This window comes from Castor canadensis, chromosome 8 (genome assembly GCF_047511655.1).
Source record: "Castor canadensis chromosome 8, mCasCan1.hap1v2, whole genome shotgun sequence".
Lineage (NCBI taxonomy): Eukaryota > Metazoa > Chordata > Mammalia > Rodentia > Castoridae > Castor > Castor canadensis.
This window is the reverse complement of record NC_133393.1, coordinates 119,622,772-119,642,478: the sequence shown is the minus strand read 5'-3', so window position 1 is coordinate 119,642,478 and position 19,707 is coordinate 119,622,772. Positions and strand designations below refer to the sequence as shown.

The following is a 19,707-nucleotide window of genomic DNA, read 5'->3' as shown; positions in this document are numbered from 1 at the left end:
TGCAGAATAATTAGCTAAACTTTATTTATTTTGACTATTAAAAGCATTGCTGATCTTTAAGGTTTTTCGCTTTACCATTCTAACTCCTTTATTCTTATATTTTATTTCACCAGATATAAGTGTAGTGTATATATGTATATAATAATATATGTAATGCCTTTATTCTTTCATTTCAAATGCAACCTTAGACTATCTCTTCTTTTCTTCATGTAATAATATAATTTTTCTTATTCTGTATAATTATGAAATTCAGAAATTCAAGTATATTTGTCATTAGAAAAGTAATCCCTTCTCCATTGGAGGCAAAAAAATATATCCTTCCATTATTCAGGCTAAAGGACAAGTAATCAGCTCATTGTCATAACTTAAAAAGTTAAAGTAGTTTATTATCCTTACCCTCATAGATCTGCTCACTAGAAAAGAGAAATTTTGGGGATTCCAAGAAAATCATCTGTTGAATATATACATACATTTATCTGTCTATCTATCTATCCATCTAGCTATTATCTATCTTTTCACTTACCTTTCCCAATCACAGTGGTAGGAAGTCAACTTTCTGAGTAACTAAAACCCTTAGCTTTAGCCATGTTCTAACAACTGAGAACCTATTTCTTCTGTTTTATAGTTACTTATATTAGAATATTTATTCTCAACATCAGAAGCTTCAAAATAACCATATTCATTGACTAATTTGGGCTTTAAAGTTTATTCATTCTGTCAAAAGTCCCATTGTTCTATCAAATCTGCACTTATAATTTTATCTACTTGCTGTCAGCAGAAGTAAGTAAACCCTCAAGGTTTAACCATGTTCTGATCTTTAAGCATCTATTTCTTTCTATTTTCATTTCAATTGAATAGTTGTTTCCTTTCAAGTCAGTAGGTTCAAAATAGTCATTCTTACTGACTAATCCCAAACAAAATCTGTTTCCATATTTCTCCTTTCTTTGTTATGACACCACCAACCTCACCACAATCTATATTGGGAGACATTTCTATCTCCCTTACCAGCTATAGCTTATTCAACCAAGTTTCACTAATTCAGGAAATATCTATAGAGTATCTACTGGTACCAGGCACAATTCTAAGCAATAAGGAAATAGTAATTATCAAGAGTGACTCTAAGAACAAGTAAATAAATAAAAATTTTAAATATCAAGCAATTAAAAGTGTTGATTATAATAAGATGATGCCATATAAAATTGCTACCTAGCTATTTTAGGGAAACTTATTCTGAGTAGAGATTATTTAAGTAGAAAGCTATACAGAGATATGGTCCTGAAAAGAAAGATGGGGAAGAACAAACAGTCTAGACAAATAGAACAGAAAATGCAAAGGACCAAGTTCTAAAAATTTAGCAAGTTTAAGTAATAAAACCATCTAGTGCAGTCAGAAAGTAAAAGTAAGGAAGAAAAGTGGTCAAATAAGGTTTTTTAAGTAAGAGCTAGATCATGTAGGGCTTTGTTAATCTTGTTTAGAAATTTAGATTTTATCCTAAGACATGTGAGAAGTCATCATCTTTAAGCAAGAAAGTGACTCATCTATTTTAGGTTTTAAAACATCATCCTAACTGTTCAGGAGGGAGGTGAGTTAGTGCAGTGGTAGCCAATGGGGGCAGGACTAATAGGTTAGTAATGCAATAATGAGAGACATGTTTCCGTGGTGTGGTTGAAATGAATCGCGGGCACAATTGAGGAGGAAAGCAGCATTGCCAGGATTTCCATTTTCTTCAAGCAGGAGAATTATGGCATATGTTGCTAAGATAAAAAAGACTCAAAGATGAGGTTAATTTTTAGAGATTTATCTGGTACATATGCCTAATGATATCAATTGATTGGATAAATATACAGATCTGGAGTCTGGGGAACATCTGGGACTTTAAATAGAGACTTCAGATAATCAGTATAGAAATAGTCTTTCAAACCATAGGACAGAGGAAGGGCACTTAAGGAAAGATCTCATAGGGGTTGTGTACTGATAAAGAAAAGGCCAAGTATAACTCTGGGTACTATAACACTTAGAGTTTTTAAAACGAAAAAGAACACGAAGATAAGCAAGCAAAAGACACAGAAAAAGGGATAGCAGGAAAGAAAAACCAGAAGAACTGACCTTCCAGAAATCAAAAGCAAAAGTTTTAAGAAAGAAGTTAGTTGAACAATGTGTTGAAGGCTGAATTGTCTGGATTCTACCTCAAATGTTGAATTACCTTTATAAACATTTGTTTGGCAGTCACTGTTATAAATAGGATACCAGGCACTCTAATGAATGGTAGGTAACAAGCAACACATTTAGTAGCCTAGATAAATGTTCTAGATCAAGTTTATTTCACTGTCTATAAGGGCAGTGAAATCCACTTGTCACTGAAACGTAGTGTGTGCATGTGTGTATGTGTATTGGTATGTTACTCTACTAATAGGTATCAATTTTTTAAGAAAATGTGATTTGAATTTGAAAGCAATCATTTAGTGAAGACCTTGGTCAAGAGAGAAGATTATAACATGTTTAGAGGGCTTATGTGGGATAATGTTAGGTTGATTGACCTGGGAGACCTGAATTTGCTCTGGAGGATTGGGACTAGAGCAAAATATCATTTCAGAGAACGCAGCCCTAGCTTAGAGCTCTGGCTTGTAGAACTTGATAAGCAATTTATTGTACTGCATGCAAATTGTCACAATTCTAATAGAGAGTGTTCAGGATAAGCAATAGAAATTTATTTAGTTAACTATGGTTAATGGTGCTGTCTAAGCAAACAGGATAACTGGATAGTTTTAAAAGACAAAACACAAGTTGTAAGAGCAATCTTTATCTACACCTTCAGTGATTTCTATGGAAAAGCTTTTAAAGAAAATTTTTCTGAAGGTAAAATTCTTATATGTAGATGACAAAACAATTTTAGAGATTATGTTTCTTTGTATTTTTTTCTTCTGTTTCAAGCTAGGGGTCAGATCATTAGTTCCTTTGTCTCAGAATTTTGTTTAGACAAAAATTACTAACTGAAAAATTGTTTACAAATAGATCCACTAGAGTTATTATACTTACTGTGTGTTTGTGTGTGTGTGTGTTTCTGCCTGTCTGTGTGTAAGCCTGAAGTCACTAAAATGATTCAAAAGTCCAGCTTAAAAGCAGCAGCACCTCCAGATATGAAGGGGAACATACAGGTATTGATCAATCCATTGGCCTAATGGTAGACTATGAGAGAGTCTTCCTACAAAGCTTTATTGCAATACAAGATTTTAAGACCTTGGCACAAATCTGGCAATTTTAAAAAAGCTCTAATAATCACTGAAATTGAATTTTCCGTTGGGTTTTAATTATATTTAATTGAATATGTTATTGCATAAGTTAGCTTGTATACAAACTTATTTTTATATTCACTGATTTTATACACAACCAGACTATGTAGATATCATTAGTATATAAAATATAGATATACTTTATAGAGTATAGATACATTTTATATAGTATATAAAATACATATACTATAGTATATAGAATAGTATCTATATATAGTATATACAGACACTCTATGTATCTAGATATATAGAGATAGAATAGTATCTATACATATATAGTATACAGTACCTATATATATAGATACTGTATATATTATAGTATATAGATATTCTATATACTATAGCATATAGAATGTAACAGAAACCAGAGTGCACATGTCAGTACAATACTTACAGCCAGGCAAGGTTAGTGTGGAAATCCAATTGGAAGCATTTCCATAGCCAGCATTGGTGCTGGCAGCCACTTGGAATCTATACCATCTAAATTTCTTTAATCCATGCACTGTCCCTTCAGTTTGGTCAGGTTCATAGAGGTATTGAACCTTTTGATACTCAACACATTCTTCAGCTTCCCATTCACTGCATTTTTGAGCACGAAGTTGAGTGGTTATCTTGTAGTTTTGGAAGTAGCCAAGGATGCTATCGGGTCTTATCCAAGTCAGGGTTGCACTAGTTGATTGGATATTAGAAAAAGCAATATTTGTGGGAACACTGGGAACTGCAAATTAAAGGGAAAAAATCAAAATCAATTGGTATTACAAACATTTTATGAACAGAGGAGGAAATGAGATTTTAAAATGTCTATTGTGATGCAACTAGTGGTGACAAATCTGTCAAATTATTACATTAAATAAGAAGAACCATACAGTAAGGCTTTAGGGACCATTATTTCACTACAAAATCATTGTGATTTTTAAAGATTCCTAATTTTGCTCCCCAGTCCAGCCCAATATGCTTACATAATCATGCTTTGGCTTTATATAGAAGGAAAATTTTGCTCATATAAAGACACAATTGCATGCTTCTCTAGGTATAGTCTGAATTTTTAATATACAGCTCCCACAAAAGGTTCTTTTTATATTTGTCTACATAGACATTTTACATGCTATTTATTATAAAATAATTTCAAGTAAATTAGATAAGTGAAATAATTAATTTATAAAATGAGTTGAATTTCATTTATCTTGTGTATATTTAAGCTTAACAAAAGCTCAAGAACATCATCTAGCAGACTAAAGTATCAGTAAGTCATCTATAATCACATGATCTGCAGAAAAGGAAACCACCATTAAAAGCCCTAAGGTAGAAGCGTGCCTGATATATTTGAAGAATAATGAGGCCAGAGTGACTAAAAGCCAAGGTCTGAGAAGAAGCACTGAAGGCCAAATTGTATACTTTATTATAGGACATTGTTATGGCTTTCATTTGAGCAGAGGAGTGATGGACTCCAACATATGTTTTCACAGAATCACTCTAGCTACTGAGTTGAGAATTGACTGAAGGCAGACAAAGGCAGAAACAAGGAGACTAATTATAGGCATTGCAATGTCAATGCAGGAGATCCTGAAGGCTGAACTAAGATTTTGGCAGGAGAAGTGAAGAGAAGCATTCAGATTCTGAATAGATCTTGAAGGAGAACTGGCAGGAGTTGCTGGTATGTGCACTATGAGAAAAGGAGAGTTTTTCATGAAAAAAAACAATTAGAGAAAATATTTTAAGAAAATTTTTCATTTATAGAGAAAGCAATACTAGAATTAGCTAAAAAAGTAGAAATTCCATGATTTCTTCAAAACCTCAGTCACTGAATTCAAACTTAAGTAACTTTTACATAAAATGCACATTTTAGCTTAAAACACAGAAACGTAATGGGACTTCTGGGTTCAGGAGAAGTTTTAAAAGAATAGTGTCACGGAACATGGGATTTTACTGGTAATAAAGACAGAAATCCCAGAAGAGGAGCTAAGCCAAGTTTGAGTCTAGTTCATAATTCCTATTGGCAATAGAAAACAGAAAGGTCACAGAATAGGTTGGGGACTTACTTAGTCAGAGGGGTTGATAGAGACTTTGTGAAGTAATGTGAAACTATCAAAGTGTAAGAGTGAGATGTTCAGAAATGTATTTTAGTAAAGTATAGTCTGGTTAATTGTACAACAGGAAAGGGGGAATATCCCTAGACAATTTGATTCATCCAGGAAAGATGAAATAAGATAGTAGCAACAGGACAGAAGTTTCTATTGGCTGAAACCAAAAGGATAGGAAAACAAACTCATAGATTCACATAATTTGAAGGAAACTTACAGCTCATCATGGCCAACTTATCTCTTTATGTCTGTAGATATCCTTCAAGATTCTCATCCCTTCCTTTTTTATATACAACACTGATCCAGGTACAGATGGGACAGAATTTTGCTGCTGTAATTAAGAACCCAACCAGGGGCTAGAGTTGGAGCTCAGTGTACAACAATTGCCTCACAGTACAAAGCTCTGGGCTTTATCCCCAGCACCATAAAATTTAAAAAGGCATCCAAATCAGTTTACTTTAAAATAGAGAAATACCCAATGGATGTGACCTGATAGTGTGAATCCTTTAAAAGCAGAGCATTTTCTTCAGCTGGTTATAGAAGAGAAAATAGTAGGTTTGAAATAAGATATAGATTCAACATACAAAAATTTCTCAATTTTTGGCTTTGAAGAAGGAGGAGGAAGCTTATGATAAAGAATATATATCATTTCTAAGAGTTGAGAGCAGCCCTTAACCAAAAGCCAGCCAAGGAACATGTAAGAAAGGTAACTTTCAGTCCTACCAGGCAAGGAACTGAATTCTGCTACAACTATGTGAACTTGGAAGAGGACTTGAATTCCATGTGAAAATGTAGCTGACTGATAACTTGATTTTAGTTTGTGAGACAGGCACAGCATACCTGTGCTATTATTAACTAAGAGTTAATAAGTGGGTATTGTTTAAACCACCAAGTTTGTGATAATTTGTTAGACAGTGATATAAATCCATTCCAACCTCCCTCTACAAAATGACCAATCACTACTTATGTAGCCTCTGTTTATATATACAGAACAAAATGCAACTCAAAATCTTAAAAGGCTTTATTTTAAAATTAGTTCTCAGGTAGCTCTATTAGTTTTGAGTTGACATCTATTTTCCTATAAGTCGTACTTCTACACTGAAATTCCACACTAAAGAGGTCTAATCCATTCTCATTTCTTCTTCACTCCAACATTCTGTAAAAATGATCTAGAAATATTTTGCTTCTCCATCTATATCAATAAAAATATCAAAAAATCACTGCAAAATGTGTTAATCTATAAATTATATGCACATAAATTATCAATTTTCAAATTGGATTGTGTATCCTAGGGTCTAGACTAATGCTTAGTACAAATACTCATTTAGCAAACATTTTTTTAATGTATGAGCAAATGAATAGAAAGTATAATGGGGACTTGATCTAAATGGTCAGAAAAGGCCCATTGAGGCATAATTTAATAAGAGAACCTAAAGAATAAGAAGTAGCTTCTTATATGAAAAATGTGTCAAGACCTAAAAGTAGAACAGAGCATGGCATGTTGAAAACACTTTAAGAAAGCTTCTGGATCCACAAGAAGAGGGAAGGGAAGAGAGGAAAATGGACATGCAGGCAGAAATAACATTATGTTAAGCCTACTAGATATTAAGATTTTTAGTTTTATCCTAAATGCTTTGGAGATACTGAAGAAATTTCACATAGACATTCTGTTGTCATTAAAATTCACACTGTGCTTTTCCCCAAGAGAAAATGGAATACGGTCAGAAAACCTCATTTCTTTTGAGTAGAATGCCAGCCACCCCTTCCATATTTCAACCTTGTTAGCCTAAGGTTAGATAAGCCATGGGAAGTGGGACAGAAAAGGGAGCATATTTCACTAGCCAATGAATTAGAGAAAGCAGCACTTTCTGATCTTATCAGCAGAGATGAATAGATGTTCATAGTTATATGGTTAAATTTTTTCTCCAATTTTCATACATTAAGGAAAAGTATTTAGTGACAACTTTTGAGTAAAAAATATTCAACACATTAATATTTGTTCACAGACTCTAGTGTTCTACAAATAAGTGCTTCAAGAAGAAAAACTAAATAGGAAACAGGGTGCAGCAAGTATTATTTTATTCTATGTTTGGGAAACATAACAGTTCAGTTGTCTAACATGTGACATGCACAGTGATGGAACACTGGGACATACAAGCTCTCAATAAATATTTGTTGACTACATGAATAAATTATGGTCCATTGAAAATGTCTTTTGGGTTTTCATGTGGTACAAAATCAAGTCTACATTTTTCTTCTACATTTATTTAGGAAGATAAACCAGAAATGAACATAAACTGAAGCCATATATACAGTATAATTCATGTGTTTTTTAAACAAAGCAACTTCACAAATACTCAAAGTGACCATCAGTAATCCACGTTCATATCCAGTATCTTCTTTTTATGATGAACTGTGTGTTGAACTGGACTACTTCAAGGCAACTGCCCTATTGAATTACAGATACAAAAAGGATTACACTCATCTTAGCATGGAGAATCAGATTTCCATTCTTTAAGAATGACTAAAAACCTCAAACTTTTTCTACCCACAGATGGTACTAATTTGAACACATCATTCCATGGTTCCTGGAGTAATCACACAGCTTGCTTAAATTTTCTAAACATGACTGAACTGTGATGAAGCGATCAACATTAACTGCCAAGGTATTCAGTAAATTACATTTTTATTCATAAATTACTTGTATTGGTAAAATACTTACATCACAGTTGAGATAAGAGTCTGCAGAACTCTATGACTTTTTACAGATTTAAATGTATGCCAGTTTTCATAGAATCGGCTATTCAGCAGATTCTATTTAGAAGATGAAAATATGTGTAAAATGTAATTGTACTGTTAATTTCTTAATGTCAACTATTAGAAGTTGCCAACCTCTTATGACAGGATTCTGATGAAAGTTTGCATTGACTTCTCCCTGACCTGGCTACGAACACTAGTGTAGAAGAGCAAGTTTCATCACTTCTTTGTTTATGACTATATATTTTTATCTTTAAGCACAGATGTACTCTCTGTTAAGCAAAACAGATGTCTGAAATTTTACATTTATGAATTATATTTATAAAACATGCAAAAGTATCAACAAAATCTTTCCTGGTTTGTTAGAAATTTTAAATAATCTACAACCCTTTAAAACACAAGATACAGATGCATAATTTCAGCATACACAAAAAAAAGTACAGTGTGCTAACACTAACATAATATGATCTGATATAAAAATCTATGCAAAGCAAATTCTACCATACAAGGTATAAACTTTTACATGGCTATCACCTTGACTTATGTGTGCAAGTTACAAGTCTTAAGGTGCAAACTTCTTTTCCTAAATACATGAAAAATAATTTAGGAATAAATAGGAACAGGTTAAGTTCAATGTAAGTAGAAGATATGGAAAATGTTATTGTGAAAGGACAATTGAGGGTCAGTAGAGACATGGAAGAAAAGGTATTCAAGTAGGTTGAATATGGGGGGTTGATTTATACATGGAAACAAAATATCAAGGTCTGGGAAGTATGCTAGACTGGAGAAAAAAAATCTAAATAAGGAAGTAATGAGAAATAAAAGGGAGGCAATGAGGTGTGGCATTATTGAAAGGCACTGAAAGTTTGGAAAATGAATTTAGATGACTGTGATAGGCAACAGAAAACAACTTACATAAATTTATTGATAAAGTATAAACTTGAAGAAAACCATCATTTGTTTACTAGAGGGTAAATTTTATAGAAACTGGTTAGATATTGTGAATATCCAATATAATGCAGATTATAATGCTAAAAGTCAATTAAGAATATAGCTAAAAGAAAATGCAAAGAAATATTGACAGAATGGGATGACATATTGGGTAGAGAGAAAACAGAAATAAAGCAAATTGAATAAACCCAGATATTAAGTTAACATACAAATGTATGTTGCAGAGAACAGTTATGAATTTGACTGAGTGCTATAGCAAATGATACAGAGAAAAATCAAGATTGTAAGTTAATGTGACCATAAAGATAAATTAAATGAGCAAAAAAATGCAATAATCTCTGGTACTGCAATCAAAGACATATTTGTCCTGAAAAAAATCACATAAAGAGAGTTCCATGTAATTTAATGAATACATGTCATGTTAGAGTACCAAATTAAACAATCTTATAATAGAAGTTTATTCTTCTAGTACAAAATAGAACTTAGAAAATATCTATAAGTGAGCTAAGAATTACTAAATAAAAATTAAGTATCTTTCAATGCATCTACAGGAGACAATTAAGGGCTCAAATGTCTATGAAATTTAACTATGATAATTTTAGCTTTAAAAACAGTATTATTGACTACATAACTTTACTTAAACATTTCAGTAAAACTTCTGGAAAGGCAGTCAATGTTTTGGAGAACACTATAAGGAAAACTGGCTATCCATATTCTGCTTGGAGGCAAAATGACTTTACTTGATTAAGAGAGTTATTAGTTTTAACAGATCTATATAGCAAGTCGCAGCATGAAATATCTACCAAAAAGTGACAATTTTTATTTAAATTAGTTTATCTGAAACAGTTTGTAGGGTAGTAATTACATAGAAGAGTGGGTTGTTTATTAAGCCAGTTACTATAATATCTGAAGACCAAACTGAGCCAATTAACAGTGATGAAAATTTAAATGTACTGATCTGTTGAGATTCACTTGAAGGTATGTATGTAAATAAAATATTAGCTTCATGTCTTGTTGGCAGAGATAGAGTTGTCTTGGAAGAAGTTTATGTTTTCACAAAAAGTCAGGAAAAGACAATTTCGATGTATCTGTACATATGAGCAATTGAAATTATGATAGTGAATGAATATTTTGAAGAACACTTATAATATCAGAACAGCTGATGATGAAGAGCTGAGTCTCTTGCCAACTCAATAGATAATAGATAGTTAGGTAGAATAGGAAAATAGAAGACAATCAGGTAAGCATAAAATACCTGGAATACATTGATAATCAATAAATATTTCTTTAACAAATAAGTAAATGCTTGAACAAATTAATGTATGGATGAATGTATGAATGAATGGATTTCAGGAAGACAAGTGCCACCAATGATGATTATAATTGTGTACTGTACAGAAAAAAAATTGATTGATTAAAACATATAAAAGAAGTCCTGGTAATTTTGGGGAAATACTCATAATACCAAATGAAGAATTTGGATTTTTCAGGGATTCTATGAGAGGGAGAAATAGTGAGAGGTGGGGAGAAAGAGGAATAAGTGGAGAAGAAAGGAAAAGGATACAAATATGGGCAAGAGAGCATAGACATGGAAGGAGAAAAATTAACCAAAGAGAAAGGATAAAAGAATGATGTAAAATTGGAGATTTGACAGAGCAAAGCAACCAGTAAAAAATAATCTCTGGTTACCAATATATTTTAAAGAACAAAATATATCTTGATCAATCTAAAGTCATGTATATAATTGCAACGCAAAACCCTATTTTATGTGCCCATCACCATAAGTTCATTAAGGCTATTGACACAAAAGGGCTTCATGTGACTAGAATTTTTGTCAAAATCATAAAGGGAGCCCAGATTTGCATTTTAATAAAAAAAAGACTTTGTAAAAGTAGCAAAAAATTACATCAAAATATTCCATTCCCAAAACATAAGCTTAGGAAATTCTAGAATTGTGATAGGTTGTGTCAAACTTAATCTCCTGCAGATTATCAAGTATAAACTCAGGGAGTGGCAAAAGCAAACACAGCTTTTGGCCTGAAGTTTCAGATAATGGAATATGAAACTGTTAGATTGGTTAGAAAATGAGGTAACTAAAGAGGAATTAAACCCAAATTTGGGGGTTAAATCTCTTGAACTCCCTTTCTAATTTCTTAACTTTATACGCATGATGGAGAATCCCCAAAGCACAATAAAAAGCAGCAGTGGAAAAACTGAGTAGTAATTCTAGCTGCTCCTGATTATAGGGACTATGGGGAAGACAGAATTTTGGAGATAAATCCCATAAGACTAAGAGAATAGAAAATAGCTCAGGTCTTGTATCAAAACAATATGGGGTTGGCCATACTTTTGCTTTGCTTTCTGAACCCAGATGAAGAAATTCACTCCATGAATAAAGGTGACACCAAAACAAAACATTAAACGACACATCCACCAATAACTTTAATGGTTCATTAGAACAACATTCAGCACTCTACAGAGATTCTGCAGCACATCACCAACAATGACCAGTATAAATCCAGAAATTACTATACTGGTAACAAAATTAATAGAGAAGGAAACTGCAACTCATAGGAGGAAAAAGTGGCCAGTAGAAACATCACAGGGTAAGTGCGATGTGGAAATGACTTTTAAGAAACTATCACAAACATTTTATTTAACTTACTAGAAATTGTGACCATCATTGGAAATCAAATGGGGGCTCTCAGAATAGAAATGAAAATAATAAAACAGACCTAAATGAAAAATCCACAATTTATAAATACTGGCTGAAACTAAAAATTCACTGAATCAGCCAGAGTAAAGATGGCAGAGTACAGTCAGTGAATTTGGCGAGAAATCATAGAAATTGTTCAATATGAACAACAAAGAAAAATTCATGAAGAATTAGGTAGAGATACAGTCACTTAATGAGCATCAAAAACTATGAATTGGAGTACCAGAGGATAGCATAGAAAGAAGAAATAAAATAGTTTTAAAAATAATTTACAAATGTTGGAAAAAGATCAATGTACAGACAAAAAAATCTCAATGAACCAAGAGAAAAATAAGTGCAAGAAAACCCACAAGCCATATCATTGTTTAACAGCTTAAAAATAAAGATAAAGATAAAACTCTCTGTATAGATACCTTAAACAAAAAAATGTCTTTTTCACTCAAAAAATGAAGGACAGTAACATAAAACAGGTACTGGTACCAACAGGTGGAGTGAGGATTTAAGGAAAAGATGTGGAACAGTGAATATGGTAGAAATATTATGTACTCATGTATGAAGATGGAAAAATGAGACCTGCTGGAGCTATTCTAAGAATGGGGGGAGGGAGGATGAAGGAAAATAACAAAGGAGGTAAATTTAACTAAGATATGTGGTAAGCACTTTTATAAATGTCTCAATGTAAATACTATGGTAATAAAAATAAAAAAGATAAGGAAACAAATTTTGCTGGGCATGGTGGCACACACTTGTAATCCCAGTGAGGCAGGAGGTAGCGATAGCAGTATCACAGTTTGAGGCCAGTCCTGGTAAAAAGCACACAACCCTCTCTGAAAAATAAACTGAAACACAAAAGGCTGGAGGTGTTGCTCAAGTGGTAAAGTGCTTGATTAGCAAGCACAAAGCCCTGAGTTCAATCCCCATACCACCCCCCAAAAAAGAAGGCAAATTTTGAAGATCAGTACCAAAAAATGATAATGTACTTCAAACATTAGACCTAATGATACAAATGATGGCTGATAATTCATCCAAAACAATGGGCTTTAGGAAACAAAAGAATGACATCTTCAAAGTGAAAAATGGGAGAAAGCATAAAACCCAGAGAAAATATTCCTCCAAAGTGAACAAAAATACTATTTTTGCATTTAAGTAAAATCTAAGGGAGTTTAATGTCTGAAACTTATACTATAATAAATGCTAAAGGAGGTTTTTTAGCTGAAAAGAACATGATATTCTATAAAACTCATGACTGTAGAAACCAATGGAAACGATAAACAAGCGATAAATATGTGTGCTCTCTTCTTAATTTATTTAAATATCTACTCACTTGGTAAATAAGAATAATACAATGAATTTGGGGATTTACAATGTACATTCATGTGCAATGTTTAAAATACCAAACTGTCAAAATACATGATAAGAACCGAACAAGAACTGGAGAAAGATGAAACTACACTGCAACAAACTTCATATATTTTATGGGAAGTTATACAATATTGAGTACATATAGTAAGCTAAGGAATTATATCATGAGTCCTTGAGCAGACACTAAAAATAACACTGCAAAGAAATACAGCTAAAAATCCAAGAAAGTTAAAATTTTAACACAAAAGGAGACAAGAAAGATCAGAGGAGCTAAGAATAAACAGAATAGAAAACACACAGCAAATCATAGATCCACTGCAACTAAACTAAGAGTGATTTTAAGACCAAGAGGCCAATAGAAGAAAGGGACCAGGAACTAGACAAAAGATTAGCTCCAGAAGAATTAATTTAGAAAGTAACACACATGTACAGGAAACCAATGCATCTCAACTCCCTGGATAGCGCTTCTTATCTCAACTAGCAAAAACCCTTGGACCTTCCTATTATTGCTTATACTCTCTCTTCAACAAAATTAGAGATAAGGGCAAAGTAGTTTCTGCCTGGTAGGGAAGGGGTGGGGGGATAGGGAGGAAGTGGGGAGAGACAAGGGAGAGGGCAGGGGGAAGGGGGGAAAAATGACCCAAACATTGTATGCACATATGAATAAAAGAGACAAAAATATTAGAAAAGCATACATTTTTAAACCTAAAAAAAAAAGACTAAAAGGGTTAAACACTCCATTTTAATGGTGCCGACTGTCAGACCCAATCAGCTACCCAGAAGACCCAGAATTTTGTGTTCGCTAGAGACTCATATAAATATGACAAAAATAAGTTAAAAATAAAAAGATAAAAAGATACAAAATACTAATATCATACAAAATAATCTTTAACACAAGGAGTGTTCCAAAAAATGGAAGAAACAATTTATATGGATAAATGCATCAAAGAAAAAAATATCAATCAGGAATACACAATTATAAATTTGTATAATTTTATTTAAAAAATCTTTCAAGTACATGAAAAAAACACAGAAAAAAAATGAAAAAGTAGGTAAATCTATAATTATAGTTGGATATTTCCTTCCCAATAATTGTTTGAAAAATTAGGCTGAAGAAATTTTCTAAAATAGCATCAACCGTTTTGAACTAATACATAGAATATATACATAGTACTTGCAATAATACATAGGACAAGTGAAAAATATGCATTATTTTCAAATGTGTTTGATAATTCAATAAAATAAATCATATGCAGAGATAAGGGGATTATCTCAATAATTACTTTAAAAGGTTTTACACATATTCTCTGAAGGCAATGGAAATAAGTTAAAAATGGTTGACATAAGGTTATTTAAAAACATCTCAAATATTTGGAAATTAAATATACTTCTAAATAACTTAATTTTAATCTGAAAATAATCAGAATTTGTGATATATAGTCATCAGAAGAAAGTACATAGCTACAATGGATTATAATTGGAAAGAATGAAGGGCTAAGGTTACATTCTATATTTTCACCTTAAGAAGACAGAAGAGAGAGTATAAACATTTATAAAGAGGACCAGGGGTTTTTGCTAGTTGAGGTAAAGATAGCTATATAGGGAGATTCCTAGTTTTGCTTCCATGTACATATTTGTTACTTTCTAAGTTGATTCTTCTTGAACTAACCTTCAAAACAGTATCTGCTTAGAAGCGAGGGGGTGGGGGAAAAGGGGAGGGGGTGAGGGGAAAGGGAGGGCAGGGGAAAGTGGGGAGTAATAACTCAATCATTGTATGCACATATGAATAAAGGAACTATAAATAAAATTTTTTAATTAAAAAATATAAATAAATTAATTAATTTTTAAAATAAATAAATAAAATTTAAAAATTTTTTAAATAAAAATTAAAGATAGAAAAAAGAGTGCATTGAATCCAAAATATTTGGAAAGAAGAAAATCATAAAGACCAGTAATCAATGAAATAGAAAAAAGACAAACAATAGAGAACATTAATCTAAAAAGTGGTTCATGGAAAAAATATTGGAGTTTTTAAATACTTATTAAAGATGTATGAAGAGAAAAAGAGATAAAACAAGTAAATTGTATCATGAATAGCAGTAACATTACTGCTGATGCCAAAAAACTGCAAGTCAATTAATTTTATAGATAAAAGAGTCAAATATCATGAAAATACAACTTATACCAAGCTATATAAAAAAATATGAGTAGCTCTAAATCTATTTAAAAGGTAAAAGTCATAAAAATCTGCAACAATTAAAACTCTAAGATTTCTTCATTGGATGAATCCATCAAATTAAGATGAAACAATCTGCAAGTACCAGAGTTTTTCTTTCTTTGTTTTGTATTTAATGCTTTTCTACTTTAAGTTATCTCGGATATTTGTCACAAAAACAAAAAGCTAACCAACACAAAGGACTTGCATCCAAAATATATAAAGAATTCCTATAACTCGATATTGAAAAGACAAACACTTCAAGAAAAAAATATGCTAAACCTTTGTACAGAAAGTTGTCCGAGAAAGATAAGACAGCCCTCACTTTGCACATTCCAATCTGTTTGAATTTCTGTTACTATGGTTGGGTTAAATAATACCCGACCCCTCAAAATGAGGTTCAAATTTGTTACCATGATACATTCACTATATAAAGTAAAAAATTCCACTGCTATTTCTTTCATCCACAAAATCAGTGCTTGAATAATAGATGGACATCAAATCAGTAATCCAGCACATTTTTTTTCAAAGTCTGCCACTGATTGGCCATTGCATATTCAGTTCCCACATAGGCAGCACAACAAGTAATTATGTTGCTTTCTTGTCTCCCTGTGAGAATCCCGTGTGACATATTGACCAACAAAGATGGTAGCAAATAACAAAAGAGATGATACTGGAACTGCATGCTAACATGGGAATGTTGACACTGCAGCTGTTGAAGAAACTTTAGATATCCAACCAGAGAAAGTTAATGAAGAAAAGCCAATTGATGAAAATGAGGAAAGAGGTGTGTTGAAACAGATAAAGGATGATGCCTTACATAAAGTAGCATCAGTTATAACTTCACATGAAAGGAGCTCTGGAAGACGTTTCATAACGTTGAAAGTGAAAGGGATAAAATGTTGGAAGCTGATCCAAACTTTGAAAGGAATGTAACAGTTCAGCAAGACGCGGAAAAGATTCTGTTTTTGTGTCAAAATCTAACAAACAAGGAAAGGAAACAGCCTTCAGTAAGCTTCTATAAACACATAAAACACTAATTCTTGCTGTACATGGTGACATGTGCCTGTAATGCCAGGTAATCCCAGCACTGAAGAGGCTAAGGCAGGTGGATCATGAGTTCCAGGACAGTCTGGGTTACATAGTAACCTGTCTCAGAAAAACAAATAAATAAAAACTAAAATGCTGATTCTAAATGAATATTAGTTTTATTGTTTTTAAATTTTTCTACACATTTATAATTGACGGATTTTAACATTTTAACAAAAAATTTTGTAGATCAAAGATCATCTATAATTTTCCCCATTAATTAAGATTGCTTTGTACAAAATCAGCCTATACAGTTATTTTTATGATCTCATACTACCTTGCAAGGACTGGCTGTACACAAATTTAATAGCTGCATGATTAATCATTAATTATCATAGAATTGCAAATTAAAAGTTACAAAAAAGATGGATTCTCTTTTAGACCAATAGAATTAGAAAAATTAAAAAGATCGATAGTGAATTCTGATGAAAATGAGAACTTAGAACTCTCATACATTACTGTTGGCTATATATTTAATAGAATCCAACACTTTAGTAAACTGGCAGCTTTTTAAACAGTTAAACACATATCAAGCCTATGATCCAGTAATTCTATACAAAAAAGATTTGCACAAAAATACCTATAACATTATTTCATAATATTCAGCTTGGAACAATCTTCATGTCCACCAAATCCAGTAATTCTATACAAAAAAGATTTGCACAAAAATACCTATAACATTATTTCATAATATTCAGCTTGGACAATCTTCATGTCCACCAAAATAAAATGTACACAAATATTCATATAATGGAAAATGATTTAACATAGAAAGAAAGAACAAGTTACCAAGACCATAGCAATATGATTTCACAATTACATTGAAAGAAATAGTTCAGACATAAAAGAGCACATACAGCTTATGAACAACTGAAATTAATTTATTTTGATTGAAACCAAGATAGTGGTTGCCTTGAGGAGTGGGTATATAAGAGAAATTTCCATAGAAGATGGAAGTAGTCTTTGTGTCAAATAGATAGTAGTTATGTAGCTGTATAAATTGTTCAAAACTCTCTGAAATTTTACATGTAAGTTCTGTAAATTTAACTATATATAAATTTCCCATAAGTATAGAATATAAAAATATGAAAACAGAAAGTTTTCCTATAAAAAAACGAAGCAACAATATTCAAAGTAATTCACAAGCTGTACATTTATCTAGCAGTTAAAAGTACTAGACACTGATGCTTTCTGGATAATTATTTTATAAATCTATACTTATAAATCTATATTGATTTTAATTAAGTCTAAATTAATATAATATTACATAAGAAAATTCATTTATTCTACATTTCAGAATGTTTGTACCATTAGTAAATGTTTTCCATGTGGTTTACAATTTCATACAAATAATAGGCACATTCCTGAAACTCTCAAGTAATATGTTACCAGAGAGAAGACAAAGTTTGCATCCATACACATACATGCTTAACTTACTTAAAAGGGAAAATAAAAAAGGACAAGAGAAAATGAGGGAGGAAGTTGATATGTAAAGACTGTTATGAAAAGTACCAGCTACAGCTGCATAGAACAGGAATGGAAAATAGGGTAATAAGATATGCCCCTTTTCCTAAATAAGTTAATAAAATCATTGCTTGAAGAACAGCTGGCTTTAGCTGGAGCTTGGGTGAAGCAGAGTGGCTTCCTGGAGTCCTCTTAATGAAAGGTATTAGAGCATCAATGGGGTCAAGGAGAATTATGCAGAGTAACCCAAATTCATTTTTTTACTGAAGGAATTGCATTTAAAAGGACTTCTAAATTCATAATTCGATACCTAAGTCTATTTCAAAATAGCAAACATTACTTTTTTGGAACTGGCCCAAGATAGAAAAAGAAGTATGTCCAGGAACTTAAAAGATTTCCCAGAATAGCCTCAGAATTGTATAGATCTTATTATATTAACTCATAATAGTTTTTACTTTTACAGGTTAAGCACAGATTTGAAAATAGAAATTAGTTTTCCTAACTCTGAAATGCATATTCAGACAAAAGTATGTATGTATTCACATCACAAATAATCAAATATTAATGAGGAAACTTTTATAATGAAACTGAATTTTCCCACTTCATGATGACTCTGTTTAGACATTGTGAAATAGAAGAAAACTATTCCAATTCCAATAAACAGAAAGATTTGTTGAACTTCCAAGCAAGAGAGGCATCATAGCACACTAGAAAGTGCTCTGATCTAGCAGTAGTTTTACTAATAGTTTGTACAAATGAGTAGACACTTAATCCCTGTGTTTCACTTCCCAAGCCTACAAAATGAAGTGAGTGAATAATGTTATCACTGAGAGCGAATAAAGGCCTAAAATTCTATCATTATAAATTTTTAAAAAATAATAAATGTATTTGTTTTTCAGACATCCCAGTAGACACTAGCATGGTACTTTGCATGTAATAAGTGACTTGAATAAGGATAGAATACCATGCATGCTATTAAAAATATGCCTTTGGATGAACTTTTACTTCAAGGAACCTGGACTAGATGTACTTTTCTCTGTTCATCCCACCATGGACAACTAAAAAACACGGACATTAAATACAAAACAAAGAAAGACAAACTCTGATCCTTGGAGGGGAAAACAAAAAAGCAGACCAGCTAGGAAACACAAGACCCAAGTAACAACATAGAAATGAATTCCCTGAGTTTTCTTTTTGCCTCATATTTCCCAGAAGTCAGTAATCCAGAAATGCAAATCAGATGACAAAAATCTCCAATAAAAACTGCTCTATCAGGTAGCTACAACATGCCCTTCCCAAAAAGCGTGCAGTCTCACAAGACAAAATCTTTTGGAGAATAACAGCTGTACTCTATTCCACTGTACCACTCTACTCTACTCTACTCCTATTCTTACTCTACTCCTACTCCTACTCCTACTCTACTCCACTCTACTTTACTGGACTCCATTCTGCTCTGTTCTACTCTACTTTAAACCACATTTAAAAAGTGTGGTCTCCACAAGGGAGGGGTGAGGATAGGTAAGACACCTAAAAAACTAGCTAGCATTTGTTGCCCTTAACGCAGAGAAACTAAAGCAGATACCTTAAAGCAACTGAGGCCAATAGGAAAAGGTACTAGAGAAAAGGTTAGATCAAAAAGAATTAACCTAGAAGGTAACACCCACACACAGGAAATCAATGTGAGTCAATGCCCTGTATAGCTATCCTTATCTCAACCAGCAAAAACTCTTGTTCCTTCCTATTATTGCTTATACTCTCTCTACAACAAAATTAGAAATAAGG

General features: G+C 32.3%; 1 protein-coding gene and 1 long non-coding RNA gene across 3 annotated transcripts in view; one reads left to right on the top strand and one right to left on the bottom strand.

Moving 5' to 3' along the window:
• Ptprq (protein tyrosine phosphatase receptor type Q) overlaps positions 1-19,707 on the bottom strand; it is a 173,238-nt gene that overhangs the window by 67,318 nt on the left and 86,213 nt on the right. The window contains exon 26 of the mRNA XM_074084025.1: positions 3,685-4,008. Coding sequence (XP_073940126.1) covers positions 3,685-4,008 — 324 coding nt within the window. The remainder of the gene's footprint in view (positions 1-3,684; positions 4,009-19,707) is intronic.
• The window catches only part of LOC141425807 (uncharacterized), a 153,466-nt gene that overhangs the window by 87,889 nt on the left and 45,870 nt on the right, over positions 1-19,707 (top strand). For both annotated transcript variants that reach the window (XR_012450916.1, XR_012450915.1), the window contains exon 2: positions 7,926-8,037. This is a non-coding gene — a long non-coding RNA (uncharacterized lncRNA). The remainder of the gene's footprint in view (positions 1-7,925; positions 8,038-19,707) is intronic.